The sequence below is a fragment of the Oryx dammah genome, unplaced genomic scaffold (genome assembly GCF_014754425.2).
Source record: "Oryx dammah isolate SB20612 unplaced genomic scaffold, SCBI_Odam_1.1 HiC_scaffold_12, whole genome shotgun sequence".
Lineage (NCBI taxonomy): Eukaryota > Metazoa > Chordata > Mammalia > Artiodactyla > Bovidae > Oryx > Oryx dammah.
The window spans coordinates 34,478,618-34,501,598 of NW_024070196.1; the positions used below are offsets into that span (position 1 = coordinate 34,478,618).

Below are 22,981 nucleotides of genomic sequence, written 5' to 3' on the forward strand. Positions count from 1 at the left end.
ACATTATATTAATATAAGACTTTGGTTTCTTTGTGGATTAAATAGAAGTGATACGCTTACTTAGGGTTTTGATTTTTTTGTTATAACCAGATTTATCTAATGGAGCAATAAAATGTGAAAACTGAGTATTCTTATATAGCTCAATGTTGTAATAAAAAGTATAAAGTGAGACGCTGTTATAATGTAATTATTTTGGTTTTAGGTGAAATATAAGCATGATAGCTATTGTTGCTGTTGTTCAGTTGCTAAGTTGTGTCTGACTCTGCAACTCCGTGAACTGCAGCATGCCAGGTGTTCCTGTCCTTCACTATCTCCCTGAGTTTGCTCAAACATACATCCACTGAGGCAGTAACCATCTCATCCTCTGTCACCCCCTTCTCTTGCTCTCAATCTTTCCCAGCATCTGGGTCATTTCCAGTGAGTTGGCTCTTCACATCAGGTGGCCAAAAGATTCAGCATCAGTCCTTCCAATGAATGTTCACAGTTGATTTCCTTTAGGATTGAGTACTTTGATCTCACTGCCCAAGGGACTCTCAAGTCTTCACCACCACCACAGTTTGAAAGCATCAATTCTTCAGTGCTCAACTTTCTTTATGGTACAACTTTCATATCCATACATGACTACTGGAAAAACCATAGCTTTGACTATCTGGACCTTTATCGGCAAAGTGATATCTCTACTTTTCAATACACTGTCTAGGTTTGTCATAACTATACTTCCCAAGGAGCAAGCGTCTTTTAAATTTGTGGCTGCAGTCACCATCCGCATTGATTATGGAGCCCAAGTAAATGAAATCTGACACTGGTTCCCCATTTCCCCCATCTACTTGCCATGGAATGATAGGACCAGATGCCATGGTCTTCATTTTTTGAATGTTGAGTTCTAAGCCAGCTTTTTCACTCTTCTCTTTCACCTTCATCAAGAGGCTCTTTAATTTTTCTTCACTTTCTGCCGTTAAAGTGGTATCACCTGCATATCTGAGGTTGATGATAGCTGTGCTATGCTTAGTTGCTCAGTCATGTCCAACTCTTTGAGACTCGGTGGACTATACCCTGCCAGGCTCCTGTGTCCATGGAGATTCTCTAGGCAAGAATGGCTGGAAGGAGTTGCCATGCCCTCCTGTAGGGGATCTTCCCAACCCAAGGATCAAACCCAGGTCTCCTGCATTGTAGGCGGATTCTTTACCGTCTGACTCACCAGGGAAGCCCTGATGATAGCTATTAGCCATAAAAAACTAATCAGCATATTTTCAGACATCTGAGCCAGTTTTTCTTTCTTTAAGTGATTCACCCCTCCCAGGCATTAGTGTCAAGCATGTCTTAGGAAAATTTAACCTTCACCGTAAGCAAATGTACACTCAGACTCAAAGCTAAAATGATACTTTAAACATGTCCTTTATCCTTTCCGACCCATACAGTTCTTTTACTCCTGCCCCATCACTGTCAAGACCTAACAGTGACTTGACATTGTAAACCTGGTGGTGCTGAAGAGCTGAATTAATGGTAGGGACCTTTTCATTCATTCACTAAACATTACAGAGTTCATGAGTTTTAAGCATTAGGTAAATATCAGTGAACAAAGCAAGGTTTCTATATCTGGAGCTTATATTCAAATAGGTAAGATACAAATGGCTTCCCTGGTGGCTCAGTGGTCAAGAATCCACCTGCCAAGCCAGGAGATGCACGTTCCATCCCCTTGTCTGGAGGATCCCCTGGAGAAGAAAATGGCAACCCACTCCAGTATTCTTGCCTGGGAAATCCCATGGACAGCGGAGCACAGTCCATGGGGTTGCATAAGAGTCAGACACGACTTACCAACTAAATGAGATACAAATAATAAAACATATATAAAAGTGGTGGTAAATGTTATTAAGAAAAATACAGTAGTACAAGGAGAAAGAGAATGATTGGCCTGAACTTGGGAGTTTTTCTTCAGGACAGGTTTAAAAGTAGCAGTGCAATTAAACTTGAAATAGCCTTAACAGAAAATACCTAACACTCTGTTAATATTAAAAATGCATTGAAAAACAGTAGTTACCCTTTGTTGATAATGCTTACTTTTTGGGCTAGCAGTTCAGTGATAGATGGGAGCACTGTACCTCGTCCACACTTTGCTCTGTTTGCCACTCCTGCGTGTGCACACACAAACACACAAACATCAGATTTATAATTGGCAAATGTATAGGAAAAATTTATCATCACATTCACCATTCTATATGATGGAGTTACTCTAAATATAGTTTAAAATCCCACATTTTTATGACTTTAGAAGGATAATTTCCTTTTTGTGGTATGTAAAAGTCAGATATGCTTCAGGAATTAGATGACCTCACTAACTCAAAGCAGGGAGGGGCCATATACATGAATGCTGGGTAAGACCCAGAAGGCAAAGAGGCACAAAAATGTTTGAGCAGAATATTTATTTTAAAAGGGAGTGGAAAGTTTCTTTTTTAAGATTAGCAGGGAAAGGATCATGGAATTTTATACTTGACACAGAGAGATGTTTTGTGTTCTTTTATTGGATCGAGAACAAAGATGAAAACAGATAATAAACTAAAAAATATTCAAAGCCCAACCTTACTCCTTCCTCAGTAATTTTTACTCTATGAACCAGTATACTGGAAATCTTAGTAAATCACTAACAAAATAATAAATCTCATGCCAATCAGAAGATTCTAGATAGGGAACTCATAGGCAAGAGGTGGATAGACATTTGACACCAAACTAGGTGTTAGTTCAAATTCACAACCCCTGGAGGAATGTCAGACTAAGAAACAGATTCTAGTTGGTTTTATATAGAATGTTCCAATCAGAACTGAAGAAAAGATCAAAAAGTATATGAAAAAGCAGTGAATAGTGGTAAAAGGTTAGTATGAAAATACCAAATCAACTTTTAAAATTTCTTAAGAGATGATTAGAATCAGATCACCTGGATTTTAACCATGAGTGTACTATGTACTGGCTGTGTCACTCCAGGTAAACTATTAAATCTTTTGTCCTCAGTTTCATCAGTTCTAAAGTGGGAACAATAAGCAATGAGGATTTACTGTATAGTACAGGGAACAATATTCAATATCTTGTAATAACCTATAATGGAAAAGAATCTGAAAAAATATGTATATAACTCAGTTACTTTGCTGTACATTATATACTTTGCTATAACACAGTATTGTAAATCAGCTATACTTCAATTTAAAGAAAAAAAATGGGAACAAGAATAGTTTCTCATGGGGTTACTGTAAATGTGTACAGTTCTTCTTAAAACATAGCATAGTGTCTGGAACATAGTGGACATTCAATATGTTATCTAGTATTTATTATTATTACTTACATAGCTAAACCCAGATAGTGGGAGTATTTTTTAATGTAAAAAAAAAAAAAGGTTGACGGCAGACTTATCCCCTCAATGATTGATTTTATCTACAGCATTAACCAGGTTTTTCAAATCATGAAACTTAGGCCTCTCAGCCTACCACTTAGAACTAACTGTAAGCTCAACTATTTCCAATTACTTATAATCAGGTCCAGGTAAAGATTTTTTCAAAATTTATTTTTGTTGTTCTGGGGAAGCATTTGTTTGCCTCATAACATTTCTTTTTTAGAAGTAGAATTTATAGTGGTGAAGTTTAATATCCTAGCAAAGTCCGCATAGTTTCTATAGAAATGTAGCTTCTGGAACAACTTCAAAATGGAACCCCAATGACAGTGTATTAATGTTGAGATATACTTGGAGATATCACTACATTAAAAAAAACATAATGTGCTTTATAAATTAATCTCAAGTCTGAGCCAGACACAGAAGGGTGGAAAGCCAGAACTCTGTACCCACATAATCAACAGTCTGTGGAAACTCTGGGAACCATGCCACTAGTCTCCAACCTAACATAGTTGGGAAATGACACATTCTTTAAGGAGCTCTTGTCCAGGAAATGAGTGGGTCCACAAAGCACACCAGTAAGGTCCATAAACTTGTTTTATGAATGAAGAGTATGAGGTGTACTGGCTCCAGGCTGCAGCACCATTATGAGTATGTTGTAATTTCTAATTCTTCAGTTTTTATCATGGTGATAGACTGATATAACAGAATTCTAACAGGAAAAAATAATCATGTCAGCCATAAGAATATTGTTCCATACTACTGCAGAATGATTTTTAAATCAAGTTTTCATATTTATCTGCAGTCCTAGATCAGATCTCCCCACCAAAAAAAGGAAATGGTGTATACAAAAAGCCAGAAACGTAAATCAATTTTATTCACACTTCCCATGAAAGACAATTATATTTTTACATAAAATCATTAACACAGAACAAGAAAACTCTTAATATATTTGATTAGACACACAGTATAGAAAGTAAATTGAAAATTAAAAATAGCATACTTTAGTGATTACATTTATATCATATTTTCTACTAATTTATAGCAGCATCAGTCAGATTCATGTATTCTTTAATAAACTAGCAGCAAAAATTTTTAACTACACAAATTCAGTAGATGTTCCCCCCACAGTTTCACTCATACAGAATTTATCACATTAACATAAAAAACCACTTCTATTTCCTAAAGAAAAAGATGGAAAAGATTTCACAAGTCAGCAGTTTCCCGAGAAAAGAAGGGAGGAGTGAGGAAGGAAGCTGAAAAAAAATTGGTGGCTGTTACCAAAAAATAAATTCTCAACCACCTTGATCAATTATGGGTAACTTCTGTGGCATCTCTATATATGTGTATGTTAGTAAATAAAAGCTGTGTTAACTTTGCTTTCTGATTTAATACTGCAGCTGAAAAATATGTGGAAGTTCCCAGGAGGCCTGTCAGAGCCTGGAGAAGATATTGGTGGGTATCTTATATATTTATAATTGAATTGAAAATGCTGAATAAATTTATGTGTTTACTTTCTTGCTCTAGAGCTGAGAATGAGATCTTAAGCTTTCTAATTGGTTTAGGCTAAGTCAGAAAATTTCAATGAAGTTATCCAGTGCTGATATAAAATAGCAAAACTTAACATTATAATTTATTCCATTAGTATAAATAATACCATTCAGAGCATAACACCTGTTTTTTGGCTTAGAACTGCTTCTAGATTAATTTGAAAATGAGAAGCTTTGGATATACAGTTAAGGTTAGCATTAAGGGATATTTTGAATTTGACTAAAATTGTTGGAGGGTTTCCCTGGTAGGTCATACAGTTAAGAATCCGCCTATAATGTGGGAGACCTGGGTTTGATCCCTTGGTTGAGACTATCCCCTGGAGGAGGGCATGGCAACCCACTCCAGTATTCTTGCCTGGAGAATCCCCATGGACAGAGGAGCCTGGTGGGCTACAGTCCAGGGAGTCACAAGAGTCAGACACAACTGAGCGACTCAGCATAGCAAAATTGTTGGAACTAAACTATTAGAAAAATTCTTGACCATTTTATCACAAGGTTGAGGAGAAACTTTTAAATGAAATGTGAAATATTTATAAAGGCAATTATTGAACAGTGGTGGTATAATTCTGTTTATGGAAATTTTATTTACTATTTATTTTGGATAGTCAGAATGCCAAAAGATGGTAACATGTCTCATGTGAGAAAGTCTGAAATGAGAGAATTTCCTAGAACAATTTACTGAGCTCAGTATTTAAGATAGGGTAGTTTGAAATAATCTAAGAATTCTTTATGTCACTGATTTTACAGGAAATCGAGAGTGGAAACTGAGTTTTCCTGTCTCTTCCTTAAACCATTGTGTCAGGCACAGTTCTTATCATAATAAATCAATAGATAACTCATTTCATACTTAACTGTTTTTCTATGAGTTTTTCCTCAGTGTGTATATGTCCCCTATTCTCTTTAGCCATCATTTATATGAAAGCAGTGTCCTAAATTATTTTTAAATGTATATATATACTTGAAATAATTTTTTTAGTGTTCCACAGATGAAAATGCCCTATTCGTAGTATAGAGCCAACTCCTAATATCCTATAAATAAATTCACTACATTCAAATATATCATGGCAGATTTTGGTTTTTAGGTACTTACTGACCATTAGCTTAGGCTTCCCTAGGTCTTCTGTTGAAATAAAAGGATTTTGTAGTAGTGCCAGTACAGAAAGAAAAAGCCATTTATTCTAGAACTCTTGATTATCTCATACTATCCTTATGTGATATGAGATCATGTGAACTAGTTAAGTGTCTGTTTTACATCCTTATCTAATCCATACTGGGCAAACAGCAGTCTGTAGAAGTCTGTATAACTTCCTCTTCTGAACCTTGCCTTCTCAAATGAATAACTTTTTTCATTTGAATTTTCATTGATATTCTGAATTTCAGATATATTTAAATGTAAATAAACGCATTTCCATACCAGGTAAGTACACTTTACGTTTGAGTGTACTCCGGAACATTTCAAGTCCATATAACTAGAAATTCACTACTTTTTAAAAATATTTGTGGTTATGACAACAACCCACCTAGTCAGAGATTGTTTTTAATGCCTCCAGCCATATGGAATTAAGAAAAAAGCAGCAACTGGCATTTACCATATTGCCTAGGAGCAGGAAAAACTGAAGCATTGCCTCAGAAGTGATAAAACTCTGAAAGCAGCTAGAAATGATAAGAGACATAGAGATCTGAAAGACCATGTCTATGTAGAGTACATTTCTGTTTTGTAACTGTACAGTAATAGATTACTGTTAATGATGAAGCCAAATCAACTTTGAAGCCAAATCAATTTTCTTTAAACTCTGTTTTTAGGAAAGTATGTAATAGGACTGCCACCATCATAAATGTGCAAATGTTCATACTGGCTCTTAAGCAGTAAAGACTAGTTAAAATAAGCTCATTTGTTTGGAATCCTTCATTCCTTGATAAGTATTAGGTAAATGAAGCAGAGTACAAAGGTATCTATAGATAAAGTTAGAAACAGAAGCTGCCTTTCTGGGGGAGAAAAAAAATCTCATTAGCACTGACAGGAAGAGAACCCCCTGTAGCCAAAGGTCTGTAAAGCAGTGGGGTCTGCTCAGAGCTCATCAGTGTACCAGAGTGAGGGGGAGACACCAGGAAAATCCACATTCTGCACAGTTCTTCCTATTATTTTATTTCAACCTAATCCTGATATTAAATATTACGAAATAGAAGTAACAAATATAAACTCCATTTCATACTGTCCTTTAACTAAATAAAACACTATGATGTTTTTAAACATTTCTATCTTTCAGCCAGCAAAACTAAGAACAAAACCCTCCCCTCTTGGTTTTTCCTATATTCTTCAAATCTATAAAACCATTATTCAGTTTACTTACAGTACATTTAAAATAATGCAAGCGAATAAAGAACTTTATCTAAATTAAAATTTTTTAATTCATCATAAAATCCTTGGAGAAGAGATTTCAATCTTAATATAGACGGGGTTGGTTCCTCTAGATCTAAAAGCACTTATTTGCCCATTCAATTTTTAGTCTAGTTAATGACATCATGATTCAAGTTAAATGGATCAAAATACCCAGGCAATGCTGATTTTGAATCAGCTGCTGTAGTGACCGCTAAGCCCAGCAGATTCACTCACCAGCCCCATCCTGTGCTGCTATAACATACAAGCAGGCTAGACACAGGAACTAAATGCTAAACTCTTGACTAGTGTTATTAAGAGCTAAACAAGACCCCCATGGTCATTTTAAAATGTTTAAAGAACTTTTTAAACATTTAAACAATTTTTAAGTCAGATCAGCAAATGACATGTAAAATTTAAGACTACTGCCACAATCTTTAACAAACTTAATACAAGTTTTTTAATACAACAAAAAATTATTTTTCTTAAGCCAGTTTCCCTTTTCTTAACATACATATTTTTTTATATTTTCAGTTTAAAAATATAATTTCTAACCATGTTTATTTGATCTTTGGCAAATCTCAATTAAAAAGTTCGTTCACACAGAATTCAAATATGGCAGACAGATGTCATATTTTACACACTACTTTTCCTGTGCTTATTTCCAGAGCTGTTATTAGAAAAAACATTGCAACATTTCTTGTTTACTTGCTCTTCCTTGCCTATTCCTCACTAGTAGGACTACTGAGAAGCCAAATACAGTTTACAACCTGACAAACAAGAAAATGAAGGCATTAAAAGATAGTTGAACAAAAATCTATACTTGTGGCAGCTGTGAAACTTCCCAGAAAATAGACAAGGAAGGCAGCTTTTTAAAGGGCTTTTCATAAACACTTTGGGAGACAATGACAGCATCACAAAATTACAGAAATCCCAGGTAGGAGGTTCATCTGGATATTTAGAAAGAGCAGCCACAAAAATAAGTTAATGGCAATAAAAATCCTGTCCTAGAAATTTGCATATTATTTAAAAATCAACTTTATAAAATGAAAACCCTGGTAATATTATAAAATTCTGTAAATTGCCAGTTTTTTTTAAACTTCTGATGACTGTAGCATTTTGATGTTAGAAGAATGAATCCAAGTTCTTTGAAACAGCAATAAACAAAGAAAATGCCAGAAATTACCATGGTGGGATTCCACTGACAGAATAACTAGAAGAGCATAACAAAATGGTTATAACGAAATCTGCTCTATGACTTCAGAGGCCTGATGGTCCCAGGAGAGACCAGGGATGATTTGAATAGTTCTATACATTCTGCAGCTCAACAGACTTTTGTAAAGAAGAATGGATCACTTTTTCTTACTTCAAATGTTTATCAGTTTAGGCAGTTTTAATGGATAATCAGGAACAAGATAATAATGAAAAAATATACAGGAATATTAACTACAGCTTTGCAACCTATGTTTTCACCTTTTGGGAAATAAAGCAGGAAGAGTTTAAAAATATGTGACTCCCAAAATACATATATATAGATGGGTAAGCTTGCAAGTAGAAGCCAAAGAAATATTCAATATTCTAAAAGCTTCTTAGCTATACAGTGGTAAGAAAGTACTTTGTTATTTCAGGATGTCCAGAGGACACAGTTTACAGGGAAAGCTCTCTTTTCTTAGGGTAAACTTTTACCTTTTGAACCTTTACATAATAATGCTTCCTTATCTGAAAATCTGATTAAATTTATAAAAGTATAATTGTTATTGATTTGTATATTTTCTTTCATGTAGGAGATACAGCAGTTCGAGAAGTTTTTGAAGAGACTGGTATAAAATCAGAATTCATATCCCTCCTGAGTATTCGGCAACAGCACACCCATCCGGGAGCTTTTGGGAAGTCAGATATGTATATTATCTGCCGCTTAAAGCCATATTCATTCACCATAAATCTTTGCCAGCATGAATGTTTAAAGTGTGAGTGGATGAATCTCAGTGATCTAGTCAAGACTAAAAATACGACTCCCATCACAAGCAGAGTTGCAAGGCTGCTGCTGTATGGGTACAAAGAAGGGTTTGACAAAATTGATCTGACCATGGAAGAACTGCCAGCAGTTTACACAGGCTTGTTCTATAAACTCTATCACAAGAAACTGCCAGACAATTACAAAACTATGACAGGAATGGATTAAATTCATATTTACATGTTTTTAAAATGTTTAAGTTGTACATGTAGATTAATGTGTGCCATATTATAGGAAGTAGTGGACATTTGGGTTAATAACTAAATATGACTTTAATTTTCTAATGTCTATAATTTCCATGAAGAAAACTTGTTTGTACACATTTTAAAAGCCTCTTTTCAAATAAAGCAACTGTATGAAAGATTGTAGCTTTAAGTAAGTTTCACTGGATAAAAGGAAATGCTATATAAAAAGTGGAAATGTATACATTTTCCAGGAATTTTTGCTGTTATTGTGTTTTTTCTTTTAAAGAAATTAAGGCAATGGTTAAATATCTTACTCTTAGATAAAAGGTTATCTAAACAGTTACCCAAACTGAGCAGCTCACTGTACACATTTTTCTTTTTTCATTAACAAATTTCTGAAATATACCTCTTCATGTAAAATGAGATCAGATGCTGCCATTAAGATCAGCTCTTAGCAGACATTGGAAGAAAAAGTATAGCTTTCTGCCCAGGTCCTGTTTTGGGTCCAAGTTTATACTGCCCAGTTCGTTTCAGTGCCACATACCAACTGGAGTATTTCCTTGACCGGTAAGTATTGTAGTTATTAGACTCCAATCGTTCAAAAAAGAAACACTCGTCTGTAACACATTTCTGCAAAATAAAGGAAAAATTAGTAGTTGTTGTGATACTTTCATATTAAATATTTAAAGAATAGTACGCAGTGCTTTGGGTTCAGCAGGGCAGTTAAACTAGCAAGACTCAACAGGCCAAAATCTGACACAAATTTTTTTTTTTTTTTTTTTAGTTCATTTTCTAAAAATTTTTTTTTTTTTTTATGACATAGATTTCTTATTCTGCAGAAAGATGCAGGACAGGAACACAGCATGTCAGCAGGACAACTTGAAGCACATCTCTTTGGAGGAGCAGTCCAAGAACCATCTGCAGCCTCACAACGGACAGGTCAGATATTGGGCAGCAAAAGCACCCAGGTGGTCTAAAAACCACACTGGCACAGACCTAAAACATCCCATGAATATAGATTTTCAGTGATCTCCACAAAGGATAAATCCAGTAACAGGAAGCACGCTACACTTAGGGAAATGCAAAGCAATGGCTTTCACTTAGGTACTTATGGTCCATCCATCTCTAGTACTGTAACCCATGGGTAACCTTCCCATAAAGAAGGGTTTTAGTAATACTTTACTCAAAGAAACAGAATTTATTCCTTAAATTATGTGTTTTCCTAGTGACTAACACTGATTCTAAGGCATAAAGAGAATAATTTATTGTACAGAAAACTGCCAGTGTATATAATGCCAAAAAATTGTACTGGAACATTGAATACAGTTAGCATTTTCAAGGGCTTCCCTGGTAGCTCAGTCAGGAAAGAATCTGCCTGCGATGCAGGAGACCTGGGTTCGATCCCTGGGTTGGGAAGATCCCCTGGAAGAGGGCATGGCAACCCACTCTAGTATTCTTGCCTGGAGAATTCCCATGGACAGAGGAGCCTGGTGGGCTGCAGAACGTGGGGTCTCAAAGAGTCAGACACAACTGAGCAACTAAGCACAGCACAGCATTCTCAAAATACTAATAGATAATGAGGAATAAATAATCTAGACAGTCTCTGTGGGAAGGGAAACTACTCTGTCATTTTACTTCAACAGTTTATTAGAGGAGGTGGAAAATAGCTAGATTTACAAATAGTGAGACCTGGAAATAGTATTCCAAGTTATAGAGTGCATTAGGCTGTTGCATTATTTCAGGTAAATGTTCAAAAATCAGCTTCATAGGGCAACACTGATGATATTTACTGACCTCGGCGGGGAAAAGTCAACAAGTGACTTACTCGATTTAAGGGAAGAGAAGAAAAATTATATTTTATGTTACAATTAGTTAAGTAGGGTAGGATGATAATTTTATATAGAAAACCATATAAATTTACACATTATCTCCACATATAAATACAACATGTGTACACAGATACATGACATAAACCTATGGTTTTGTATTATGAGCATACCAGATTCCAGCTGATTTCTACATACTCAAATCTAGGAAACCTGAGGTTTAGGGAAATCCACATTCAAAAGACTTGAATCTTTTCCCAGATTCTTTGGTTCTGAGATAAACAGAGTGGCACAAAGTGTGAGAAAAGCATGTAAGTACAGCAATGAAAAGAACTGGCATGATAATCAGTGTTCTAAAAGTGTAAAGTACTGAAAAAGCCCTAAAAGTGAATATTAGCTCCTTTAGTCAGCTTCTAGGGATAAGAATTTTACTTGGCTTGTTCTGACTACAGTTAACTTTTATAAATTGAAATGCAAATTTATCTAGTTTGCTCATTTTTTGCATCTAAGAAAGCAACTTCATCAGACTTTCTGATGCAAATAAATCACAGGTAGCCTTATAGAGAAGCAGACATTGCACAAGGAACAGCTGTATGATACATAGGACTATCTTGGGGTTTTCAAAGATTTCAACTCTGATAACAGTGGAATACATATACTAACATGAATATTGTATAGCCAGTATTTTCACTCTATATTTCATGAAATTATTGTGCTTCATGTGTTAAAGTAATACAGGTTATCTTGTCATTTTTCAGTGCCAGCCATAAACATCTTCCTCTTCCCTATTCCAGGTTTGAGATCAGAAGCAGAGGAGTAGAGTTAAAGGAAAAGTCATGTAATCATAAAGATAACATGAAAGGTCACCATTGAGATTTGGGCTAATTCCCCAGAAGTAGACCTAACCCCCATCAGTTATCCTCAGGATGTTGATAAGCTCATTTTTTGGTGTTTGGTTAGCCTCAAGGGTGTCCCACCTATAATGTTTGGCCAATGGGATATGTACCATACCAATAATATATGCCTTCTCAGCCAACTGCTAATATTTTAGAGAAAAGGAATGATACCAGGGATTAAGTAGATAATACATCATGGAACCCACAATTTTTTAAAAATGGGTTTCTTATTCTTTTACACAGAGAGGAGAGAAGGAAACCACATCTGTGCCAAACACTCAGACATGTAAGTTTCCTGAACTGCTGCTCTCTCTGCACTTGAAAACAAACTCCCATCTTTTTAATGGGTAGTAGGGCCAAAATTCAGTCTCACTAAAACCAGGCATTTAATATCCCATTTTAAGTGATTTTCAGGTCCTTCCATTCTGAGTTTACAAATTCTTTTCACTGGCTGTGATGTCAGTATTCCTGTTAAAAATTGATGCAGTGTAATTTTTTTAAACTTTATAAACATATTTACAGAGCTTTTTTCTTATACTCAATGTTTAACTGCTCACCATTTCGAACTTAAGAGAAAAGGAAAAGCAACATCACAGAGGAAGTAGATAAGTAGCTTCTAAGGGCTTATACAACTTGTTCTTCAAGGCCTTATTTTACATAGGCCCAGGAGCTAGGAAATCCCTTAGTTCATGGTTATTGGCTGCTCCCATGCATAGCATTTTATTTACTGTGTCAGCCGAAAAGTTTGTTCAGGCTTTCACACCATATTACAGAAAAGTCAAAATGAACTTTTTGGCCAACACAATTCATTGAGAAATGAGGAACCCAAGATTCAAGGCTCTTAGTAACTTCAGATTGTAGATACCCTTTGCCCATGTATCTATCAGATACCTTTTCATCAAATTAATTTTCCATTTTTTAAAATTTAGGAATAGTTTGGGGACACAAAAAGCACATAGTTCAAATAATGCCTTTATTCATTTAACATATATTTTCTTCTAGACACTGGGATACATAAGGGAACAAATCTGAACAAGGATCCCTCCCTTTTTGCTGCTCCAGTTCTCACTGGTGGAGATATACAATAAACAGTTAGCATAAATGAGTAAATTATATGATAAAGCTGAATAGGATAAGACGGAAATGGTAGGGGGTACAGACTAGGTTGCAGTATTAAATAGCATAGTAACAGTAGGCTCTGGTATTTGAGCAAAAATTTGAAGGAGGTGGGGTTAACCCTCCAGATACCAGAGAAGCGCATGCCAAGCAGAGGGAAAACCCAGTGTAAAATCCCTTCAACAGAATCATGCCTAGAGTGTGAAGCGCAGCAAGAGGGTTAAACAAAGCAGAGGGTTTGGAGGAGAAAAGGAATAGGAAATGAGGCAGAGAAGTAATAAGATATGAGTTGTAGGATATTACAAATATTTTGGCTTCTATCCTGAGAAAATGAAGAGCGCCTATAGACTTTTGAGGATGATCTGATCTATTTTTCCAGGATTACTCTGGACCAAAGGCAGATGTGGAGACACCTGTTGGCAGCTTGCTCAGGAACTTAGAGAGGGAGGCTCGGACCACAGGGGTGGCACCAGAGAGGATCAGAAACTGTCTCCTCCTGGATGTGTTCTGCAGGTAGAGTTGTCAAGAGTTACCTGACAGATAAAAGATGTTCAGGGTAAGAGATACAGAGAAATCAAAGATGGCACTGACATTAGTGCCCAGTGATGGCCTTGCTGAGATGGGGAAGGCTATGAGTGGGAATGGGTTTTATAGGGAGAGATTTGGAATTCAGTTTTGGACATGTTGAGTTTGAGATGAATAGTAGGTATTCTAGTGGAGAAAAATAATTATTATTGAGCACTTACTATATAACAGATATCACTTAACCTTCTTTCCCTCATACTAATGCTAATAACCACAGAATTGGAACTTGAAAAGTAATAATTTATTTGAAAGCTAGGAAGTATGTTAAAATAATTTCAGTAAACCATTATTCTCAATTCTAAAAGGTATGGAATCTAAAAAATGAATGTAGATGTACATGTATGAGAGTAATATAAATCTGTCTTGTGTCAGTGGTCGACCACACTTCAGGACGTACATGAACCAGCATAGCTTAGGATCTTAATAAGATAAGGGACTTAATAAGCATTTGTTGATACTGATGAGTGATGCTAATGGTTTTAAAGATGGTGTGGGCTGGAAGTTTGACCCCTTGTAGGAATCTAAATAGCAAAAAAATGAACAGAGTTTGAAAAAGCATACTCAACATTTTTTAATAGTTTGATTTGTATTTCATCTAGACATTTTGAAATTTCAAAGTAAATGAAAAGAAAGTGAACCAGTGTGAGATATTTATACATAATGAAAAACTAATTGCAGAAGATGGGAGGAACCAGGTTTCTCACTCTTGGAGTAGGTGGCTATAGACAAGCCGCATGGAAGGCTAAAGTGGTTCATGTGATACTGCTGGATTAGGGCTGGATACATCAGCATGTACTCATTTTTTAATATAAAACCATACACATGGTTAAATAAGGAACTGTTCATAGATATGTATATGTATATTCAGGCTGGTATATGCCTATATGCCTTGCCCTGTCAGGTAAGGCTGCCTAGAAGCAAACACCCAGATCTTGGTTTCTAATACCATTTTCTAATGGTATTAGAAGGAACCAAGCTCCTTAGAGAAATAGCTCATTCTAGACTGGAGTAGGGAATATACAAGATAAGCCTGGAGCACTCTTAGAGGCCATAAGATAAGGAAATACTCAAAAAAGCCCACATTGTCTAGGGTATGTGAAAGAGCATGAGAGCCAACTGAAAAAGCTCCCAGTGGTCAAAGCTGAAACAATTTCAAATACACAGCAAAGTTTTGGATTGTAACCCAAAGCATAAAATTAAATACCCATGCACATATACTGATAAAAATGATTAAATAAATAAATGGAGAATAGACAAATTTCTCATACAAAAGAATTCCAAATAATTTATGTAGCTACTTCCTCAAGGAGATGGAGCATAAACCCCAGCCATTCCTACCCCCCAATCTCTTAAATGTAGATTGTGTATAGTGACTTTATTCCAAAGAATACAGTACAGAAAGGGGTGAATAGGAGTAACTTTACAGTGGAGACAAACACTAGCTCAGCCAGGTGATCAAGGTTAATATTACTAGTGCTGAGTCTTTTCTCTGATATGATACAATGAAAATATAGCACTTTACCTCTGTGATCTACCTCCCAAACACTTATAACCCATGTCTAATCAGTCAAACCCAAACTGAAAGACCTTATTTGACCAGTACTCCTCAGACTGTCAAATCAAAAAAAGGAAAGTCTAAGGAACTGTCAGAGTATAGAGGAGACTGAACAGACAGGATGACTAAATGTGGCATCCTGAACTTAATCCTGGAACAGAAAAAGAACATGAGGTAAAACTAATGTGAATAAAGTGTGAACTTTAGCTAATAATGATATATCAATATATTGATTCATTAGTTGTGACAAGAGATACCATGCTAATGTAATATGTTAATAGGAGAAGCTGGGAATGGAGTATGTAGATACTTTCTGTATTATATATTCACAATTTGACTGAAAACCTAAAACTATTCTAAAATCAATATTTTTAAAACCTGACCCTAGCACTACAGTGTGACCACAATAAGAGCATCTTTCAAGTAACTGAATTTAGTGACTTGTTACACCATGATGGATAAAAGCATCTCATTTATTTTTGTGCTCTAAAACATCCAGATACAGATCATTTATTTATATATACATATCCACTTTATTTCACCAGACTATAAATGCCATATGGGTAGAGACTGTCTTCTGTTGTTTTTCTTCTATTGCTGTATCAGTACCTGGCACATACTAAGTGATCAATAAACATTTATTAAATTAATGAATAAATGAAACTATTTTGTATAGGCTATAGTAAAATACCATTCAGTGAAACTGCAAAATTGAAATAAACGTTAAAGAACTAAGACCAAGGAATAATTCAGAATAAGTATTGAAATATAGAATATAGTCTCATTTTTATGAACTATTTAGTCCCTAAGGAAACTTAAGCCAGTTGGCCCATTTCAAGCATTTGACTGTCCTAACAATATCTGTGAGGATCTTTATAAGTCAAGATGCCTGGGTTCCAGTCTTGCCTTGATCCCTAACTAATTTGTAACTATGAGCTCTTCACCTGTCTGAACCTTACTTTTCTCATCTGTAAAATAAGATTGGATTAGATGATCTTTAAGATCTCTCCCAGTTTTTAACAATTTTTAAGCCTTCAAACAATCTTAAAGCCCTGGCACACTATAAGAAAGAAAAAAAAAAACTAGAGTAAATTCTCCTCTCCTTCCCCCTCACCCCAATCTCCTGTCCTTACATATTGGCCTCAGAATTCTCATGCACTTCTGTTAAATTGACCCTTAGGGCCATTCCACCATGCTGTTTTTTGGATTATTCATTCTTTTACAGTACTTTGATGTTGCAGTTTTAACTTATGAGTTTGCTCAACATAAATCCAAAAATGCTTTTGCTTACCCCACTTCTGAGAATTACAGACAGACATGATGTCAGTATCAGTGTTGACTATTTCAGAACAAAATAAGACACACAGAGTGTGGAAAGTTAAAAGTAAATTTAATCTTAATATTGTAGTATATATGTAGCCTGTGTAAAATTTTATGATTGGTTTCTAAAAACAAGCAGTAGTTCTTAATATGCAGTAAAGTTTGCATCTAATCTAGTGTTAAGTGTCAGTTGCTCAGTCGTGTCCTACTTTTCGAGACCCCATGGACTGTAGCCCGCCAGGCTCCTCTGACCATGGGATTCTCCAGGCAAGAATACTGGAGTGGGTTGCCATTTCCTTCTCCAGGGCATCTTCTGACTCAGGGATCAAACCCAGGTCTCCCACACTGCAGATGGATTCTTTACCGTCTGAGCCACCAGGGAAGCTTTTTATCTTTTAAAAATGATTTTAAAGAAAATTAAAATATATATTGCTCTTTAATTACTGCATTTTTCTGACAAATTTAATCAGTATATTTTGCCAATCTAAGTGAACCCTCAAAAATCTTTTCCTTTACTATGTGTATAAGTTTCATTTCATTATAAGGCCCCCTATTTGATAAGTGAAAAAGTATTTTACAGTAATTAAATGTGTATCCTCAAATAATATAATTTTTGCATATTTCATATGGATCAACACAGGTCAAATACATTCTAATACTAAGTTATTTTGTTTAGGTTATCACAATATATCACATAATATAGAAAACAACATGCAACTGTCTGGCAGATAAAGATCAGGCAAATTTTTTCATACCAGTGCTAACACTGAGGTTTGGTGATTTAAACTTAAGATCACAGTTAACCTTATTATATGCAATTTTTGAACACTGGAGAAATCAAATTCTAATATTTGTTATGGGCTTCTGTTGCTCATAGCAACAAAATTTATCTTGCTGTGGAGTGGAATAAGGAGTCTGTTGTGTATTAAAGAATACTCAATGTCAGCCTTAATTTATGCTTTGGCAGATAAATTTAGTTACTGCTTGTACATTTATATTTTCTAGCTTCGAAGAGGGGAGAGAAGACCCTTAACATGTGAAGATGTTGGGGGAAAAAAAAGAGGTATACAACTTAAGTCTTAAGTTTTTATAGTCTCAACTGGTGGTAGTCAACCTAATGTGACTCTTAGAAACTAAAATGTTTTGTTATCCAGAATGCTCTTTCTGAGGGGAGGAAAACAAGTTTTACAAATCTGTGTAGGAATCACACACAGGGGGAAATGCAGAAGAACCCAGGGATGTGCCATAATACAGCTGTTTGAAATAGGGCCCCGTAGAAGAAGAGTGGAAAGAATTATGCCTTTGGCAAGTTCAAGTTCATAAACCCAGTGTCTCTACATAATAAGGAACATCTGCATCCCCACGTGATGGCTACTGGTCACAACCTTGGACTTACATGCAAAGTCGTTTTGTTTTTTTCTTACATGCCCAGTAGTCTCTGGGAAGTCACCTGAGTGGGTCCCCAGTGACATCCCTAGCTATGAGATGTCTCACCATCAGTGATTCATTTCAACCCAGTAAATGTTGGCAAGATGATAATAATAGCCAAGGGTCAAGACTTTTAATTTCGTATCTAAAAGCTGCTATTGACAGCTCAATGCCTATGGATCTGGCTCCAAGAAGTATGCCACTTACTGAACCACCTTCTTGGTTTGAGAGTAGGGATACTTACTTTTTCATCTGAAAATTGACACAGCCCACCCAGACTAATCTGAAAGAGGATAGCTGTTGAAACGCAAGGCAGAAAGCCATACAAACTGAATCGTAAGACTAGAGATTAACTCATGAACTTGGCAGGAATAGCTTCTAGGACGGGAGCTGGAACAAATGGATCTTGGCTGGTGCCATTCCTCAAAGAAAATTGATAAATCCTGAATTTTCCATTTATGTGTAACAACTGTGGCTTTGTCCCTACAGAGTTTGTGGTAAATATCTGCACATTGCTGATTTAACTCTTGCTATACCAATCTAAAGGAAGTCTGTTTTATCAGGAAGAATTAATACATTTCCAAGGGGACAGAAATATATTTAAGACTAAAAATGCTGTGACCATAAACATTGTGAAAGGTCCTGCTTATAAGCTAAGGGAGACAGTAGAAAACACTGTTCATTTTAGAGTAGTTTATGCTTCTGATGGTACAGAAGCAAGTTTGGGACACTTAATGCCTATTTACCAAGAGAAGGAGTCAGAATTCTCTGAATTCTAATTTGTAGAGTATTCTGTAAGAATGAGGAGAAAGCTCAGTTTTTAGGTCTAGTGTCATAAATTTTCTCCTCTTCTACAACCCCAGTAGTTTCAGAGATGCACTGTAGAGTAGCTTCTCAACCTAAATATCCATCAACAGAATGGATGAAGAAGATGTGGTATATATACCCAAGGGAATAGTACTCAGCCATAAAATAGAATAATGTCATAGAAGCAACATGGATGGACCTAGAGATTATCATACTGAGTGAAGTCTGTCAGAAAAAGAGAAATACCACATATCACTTATATGTAGAATGTGAAAAATATACAAATCCACTTATTTACAAAACACAAACAGACCCATAGACATAGAAAACAAACCAATGCTTACCAAAGGGGAAGAAGAATAAGGAGTTTGGGATTACCAGATACAAGCTACTATATGTAAAAAAAAACAAAAAGGTCTACTTTATAGCACAGAGAGCTATATTCAGTGTCTTATATAATCTATAAGGGAAATGAATGTGAAAAAAATGTGTGTATGTATGTGGTGGTGGTTTAGTCGCTAGGAAGTGTCCAATTCTTGCAACCCCAAAGACTAAACTGCCAGGTGCAGTGTGTGTAAAACTGAGTCACTTTGCTGTATACCAGAAACTAAAACATTAGAAATCAACTAAACTTCAATTTAAAAGAAAGTTTTCATAAATAAAGTAGAATAGCTTGTTATCATCACTTTAGATAATTATAGAGCTTTTTATCATTACAGATGAACCTATGTTCCAGCCTATGTTCTCAAGATAAATAACCCCTCCAGTGATGATCTTACAGGAACACCATGATTACCAGGTTATTGGATCTTCTAATCTCAATAATGGAAAACCACAGGGTAAGAATCTGAAGTCACTCACTGAGACAGACATAACAAAGTCTGGAGCTTTGAAACAATTTTGACTAGTGTTGTCCATAGTTAAGACAGAAGCTAATGTTGTAATCTCCTTTCTTATCTCCACCACCATTACTGTCTGGTGGTAGCCAAATCAACACTATTACAGAAGACAAAGTGATTCACAATGTGTGTGTCTGTCACATCCCGAGGTGAAAATACTGGAGTTAACCTTAGATTCTCTGTCCTGGAAATATTTAACATGCTACTTCAGTACATTCCCAAGTATTACATCATCCCTTGAGTTGACAACAGGCTTGTAGCAAGAACAGTGGAAGACGTGCAAGTAGTCTTCATTGCTATATATATATATATATATTTTTTTTTTTTTTTTTTTGCCTAGGAAAGTTCATCCATTCCCCTTGTTTATCCACTACCTATATACTGATGACACCAAGGTCAACACAGACCTCTCCTCTAAAGTCCAAACCCATAATTCCAACTATGAAGTTACACATCTTCACCTGAATTTCCTTAGACAACTCAAACTAGATAAGACTAAATTTGAACCTGTATTACCTTTTCCTAGAACTTGCTCTTTTCTTCTAACCCCTTTCTCCTCTACCTCTTCATCTAAACTGGAAACCCAGATGTCATCTTTGACTTTTTCCTTTATTCCAGTCCTAAACCTGATCAGCTTCATTGCTCCATCCTGTTATTGCCAGGTTCTTATCACTTGCTTGGACTATTCCCATAGCCTTCTAACTGTCTCCGCCAGTCTTGGCCCCCTCCAATCCATCCTCTGCATTGCTGCAAGAGAACTGTCTCAAATTCAAATCTGATGTGTCTTCTTAAAACACTTCACAGCTTCCCACTGCTGACTGCAACAGGACACATTAGATACCTCAGCAGACAGTTTACTTGCCTCTCCAGCCACATCTCTTCCCTTCTACCTCGTACTGCCTTTGCACCTTACACTCCCACAGTAGTAAACTATACTTCTGGAGAGACTCCTAGTAAGCTTCCTGCATCCATGTCTCTGCATGTGCTATGTCCTAAAATTACCCATAACCCAATCTCCATTCAGTCCTCTTACAGGTCATCTTCCCCAATCTAGACACATTTAATCACTTCCTTTCCTATACTATTTCCTATCTCAAAACATTTTACTCCCTTTCCTATATTACTATGCATGCATGCAAGATAGAAAAGGAACATATCAATCCCCTTACACATTACTACAAATACTTAATTACAATTCTGCCTCCCCAGGACTGCCACTCATTAAAGGCACAGGCCATTTTGCATTCAGTTTTATAATCCTAATGCCTAGCATAGTATCTGCTGCTGCTGCTAAGTCGCTTCAGTTGTGTCCGACTCTGTGTGACCCCATAGACGGCAGCCCACCAGGCTCCCCCGTCCCTGGGATTCTCCAGGCAAGAACACTGGAGTGGGTTGCCATTTCCTTCTCCAAAGCATGAAAGTGAAAAGTGAAAGTGAAGTCACTCAGTCGTGTCCGACTCTTAGCGACCCCATGGACTGCAGCCCACCAGGCTCCTCCGTCCATGGGATTTTCCAGGCAAGAGCACTGGAGTGGGCTGCCACTAGTACACTCAAAAGACACTGACTATTCTTGAAGATCATTCTAAATTTTTATTTAGTTACAAAAAGGGAGAGAGAAAGCACCACTACAACTAGACTTTTATCCTGCAAAAATCACAAACATAATATCATAATAAATATATCTTAATCATATGATCACTCAGTGAATATTCTTTTTCTCTGTAAGTATGTTTCAGTCCCTTCAGAAATCCAAAGATTATGTACAGATGACCAAGAGGCACATGAAAAGATATTCAACATCACTAATTACTAGAGCAATAAGGTATCACCTCCCATCAGTCAGAATGGTCGGTAATTAAAAAATCCACAAACAATAAATGCTTGAAGAAGGTGTGGAGAAAGGAGAACCCTCCTACACTGTTAGTGGGAATGTAAATTGGTACAGTCGTTATGGAGAACAGTATGAAGGCTTCTCAGAAAACCAAAAATAGTTACCATATAACCCAGCAATCTTACTCCTAGGCATATATCTGGAGAAAACCATATTTCAAAAAGATACACGCCACTCCAGTGTTTGCTGCAGCACTATTTACATAGCCAGGACATGGAAGCAACCTAAATGTCTATCAACAGAGGAATGGATAAAGAAGATGTGGTATGTATATACAATGAAGTATTACTCAGTCATAAAAAAATGAAATAATGCCATTTGTAGCAACATGAATGGACCTAGAGATTGTCATACTGAGAAAAGTAAATCAAAGACAAATATCATAAGATATCGCTTATATGTGGAATCTGAAGAAATGGTACAAACGGATTTATTTTAAAAATAGAAATAGTCACAGATGTAAAAAACAAACTGATAATTACCCAGGAGGGAGGGATAAATCAGGAGATTGAAACTGACATATACACATATATAAAATAGGTAACTAGTAAGGGCCTACTGTATAGCACAGGGAGCTCTACTCAAATCCTAATGACCTATATGGGAACAGAATCTTAAAAAGAATATATTATGTATAACTGACTCACTTTGCTGTACAGCAGAAACTAACGTGACATTGTCAACTACACACCATTAAGTTAATTAAAAAGAAATCCAAAGATCTTCACTCAGAAAAAAAAAATCAAAAACTATCTGTATAAGCTCAAAACACCAGCATTGTTAGATCCCTTCTGTGAGGAAAGTTACAGAGAGCTTCTGACTGCTACTGGTATCATGGCTGAGATTTGTACATACACACAGTTTTAGATACATGTCTTTTCTACTCCCGCAATGACACAAGGAGGGTCTGTGTCTATTATACTGCTCTGTTTCCCTGCATCATTCACTCCCCATGCAGTCTGGTCAACACACTTGCCATCCCAGTTGTAATTATAATGGTGGAAGTTGACAGAGAACCTGCATTAGTGGAGAAGATACTAACCAAGAGTGAGGACCTTGGAGTGGCAGTGATAAAAAGTTAAAAGTCTCTGCTCATAAATGAGCTTATATATAAATGAGAACAGGAGTAGGAGGTAAAAAATTTGAGCACCTACTA

The 22,981-nt window shown here is 36.1% G+C and overlaps 2 protein-coding genes across 6 annotated transcripts in view; one reads left to right on the forward strand and one right to left on the reverse strand.

Annotated features, from left to right (window-relative positions):
• NUDT6 (nudix hydrolase 6) overlaps positions 1-22,981 on the forward strand; it is a 73,552-nt gene that overhangs the window by 45,516 nt on the left and 5,055 nt on the right. For 3 of the 5 annotated variants that reach the window (XM_040250550.1, XM_040250547.1, XM_040250551.1), the window contains 7 exons: positions 4,777-4,831; positions 9,088-10,069; positions 10,342-10,441; positions 12,468-13,853; positions 17,806-17,863; positions 19,755-19,874; positions 21,957-22,089. In XM_040250550.1, the coding sequence (XP_040106484.1) occupies positions 4,777-4,831; positions 9,088-9,485 (453 nt within the window). In that variant the 3' untranslated portion in view covers positions 9,486-10,069; positions 10,342-10,441; positions 12,468-13,853; ... (1 more) ...; positions 19,755-19,874; positions 21,957-22,089. The remainder of the gene's footprint in view (positions 1-4,776; positions 4,832-9,087; positions 10,070-10,341; positions 10,442-12,467; positions 13,854-17,805; positions 17,864-19,754; positions 19,875-21,956; positions 22,090-22,981) is intronic. The other 2 variants (XM_040250548.1, XM_040250549.1) reach the window with 2 other exon arrangements.
• Positions 4,231-22,981, reverse strand: part of FGF2 (fibroblast growth factor 2) — a 61,305-nt gene continuing 42,554 nt past the window's right edge. The window contains 1 exon segment of the mRNA XM_040251278.1: positions 4,231-10,132. Coding sequence (XP_040107212.1) covers positions 9,947-10,132 — 186 coding nt within the window. The 3' untranslated portion in view covers positions 4,231-9,946.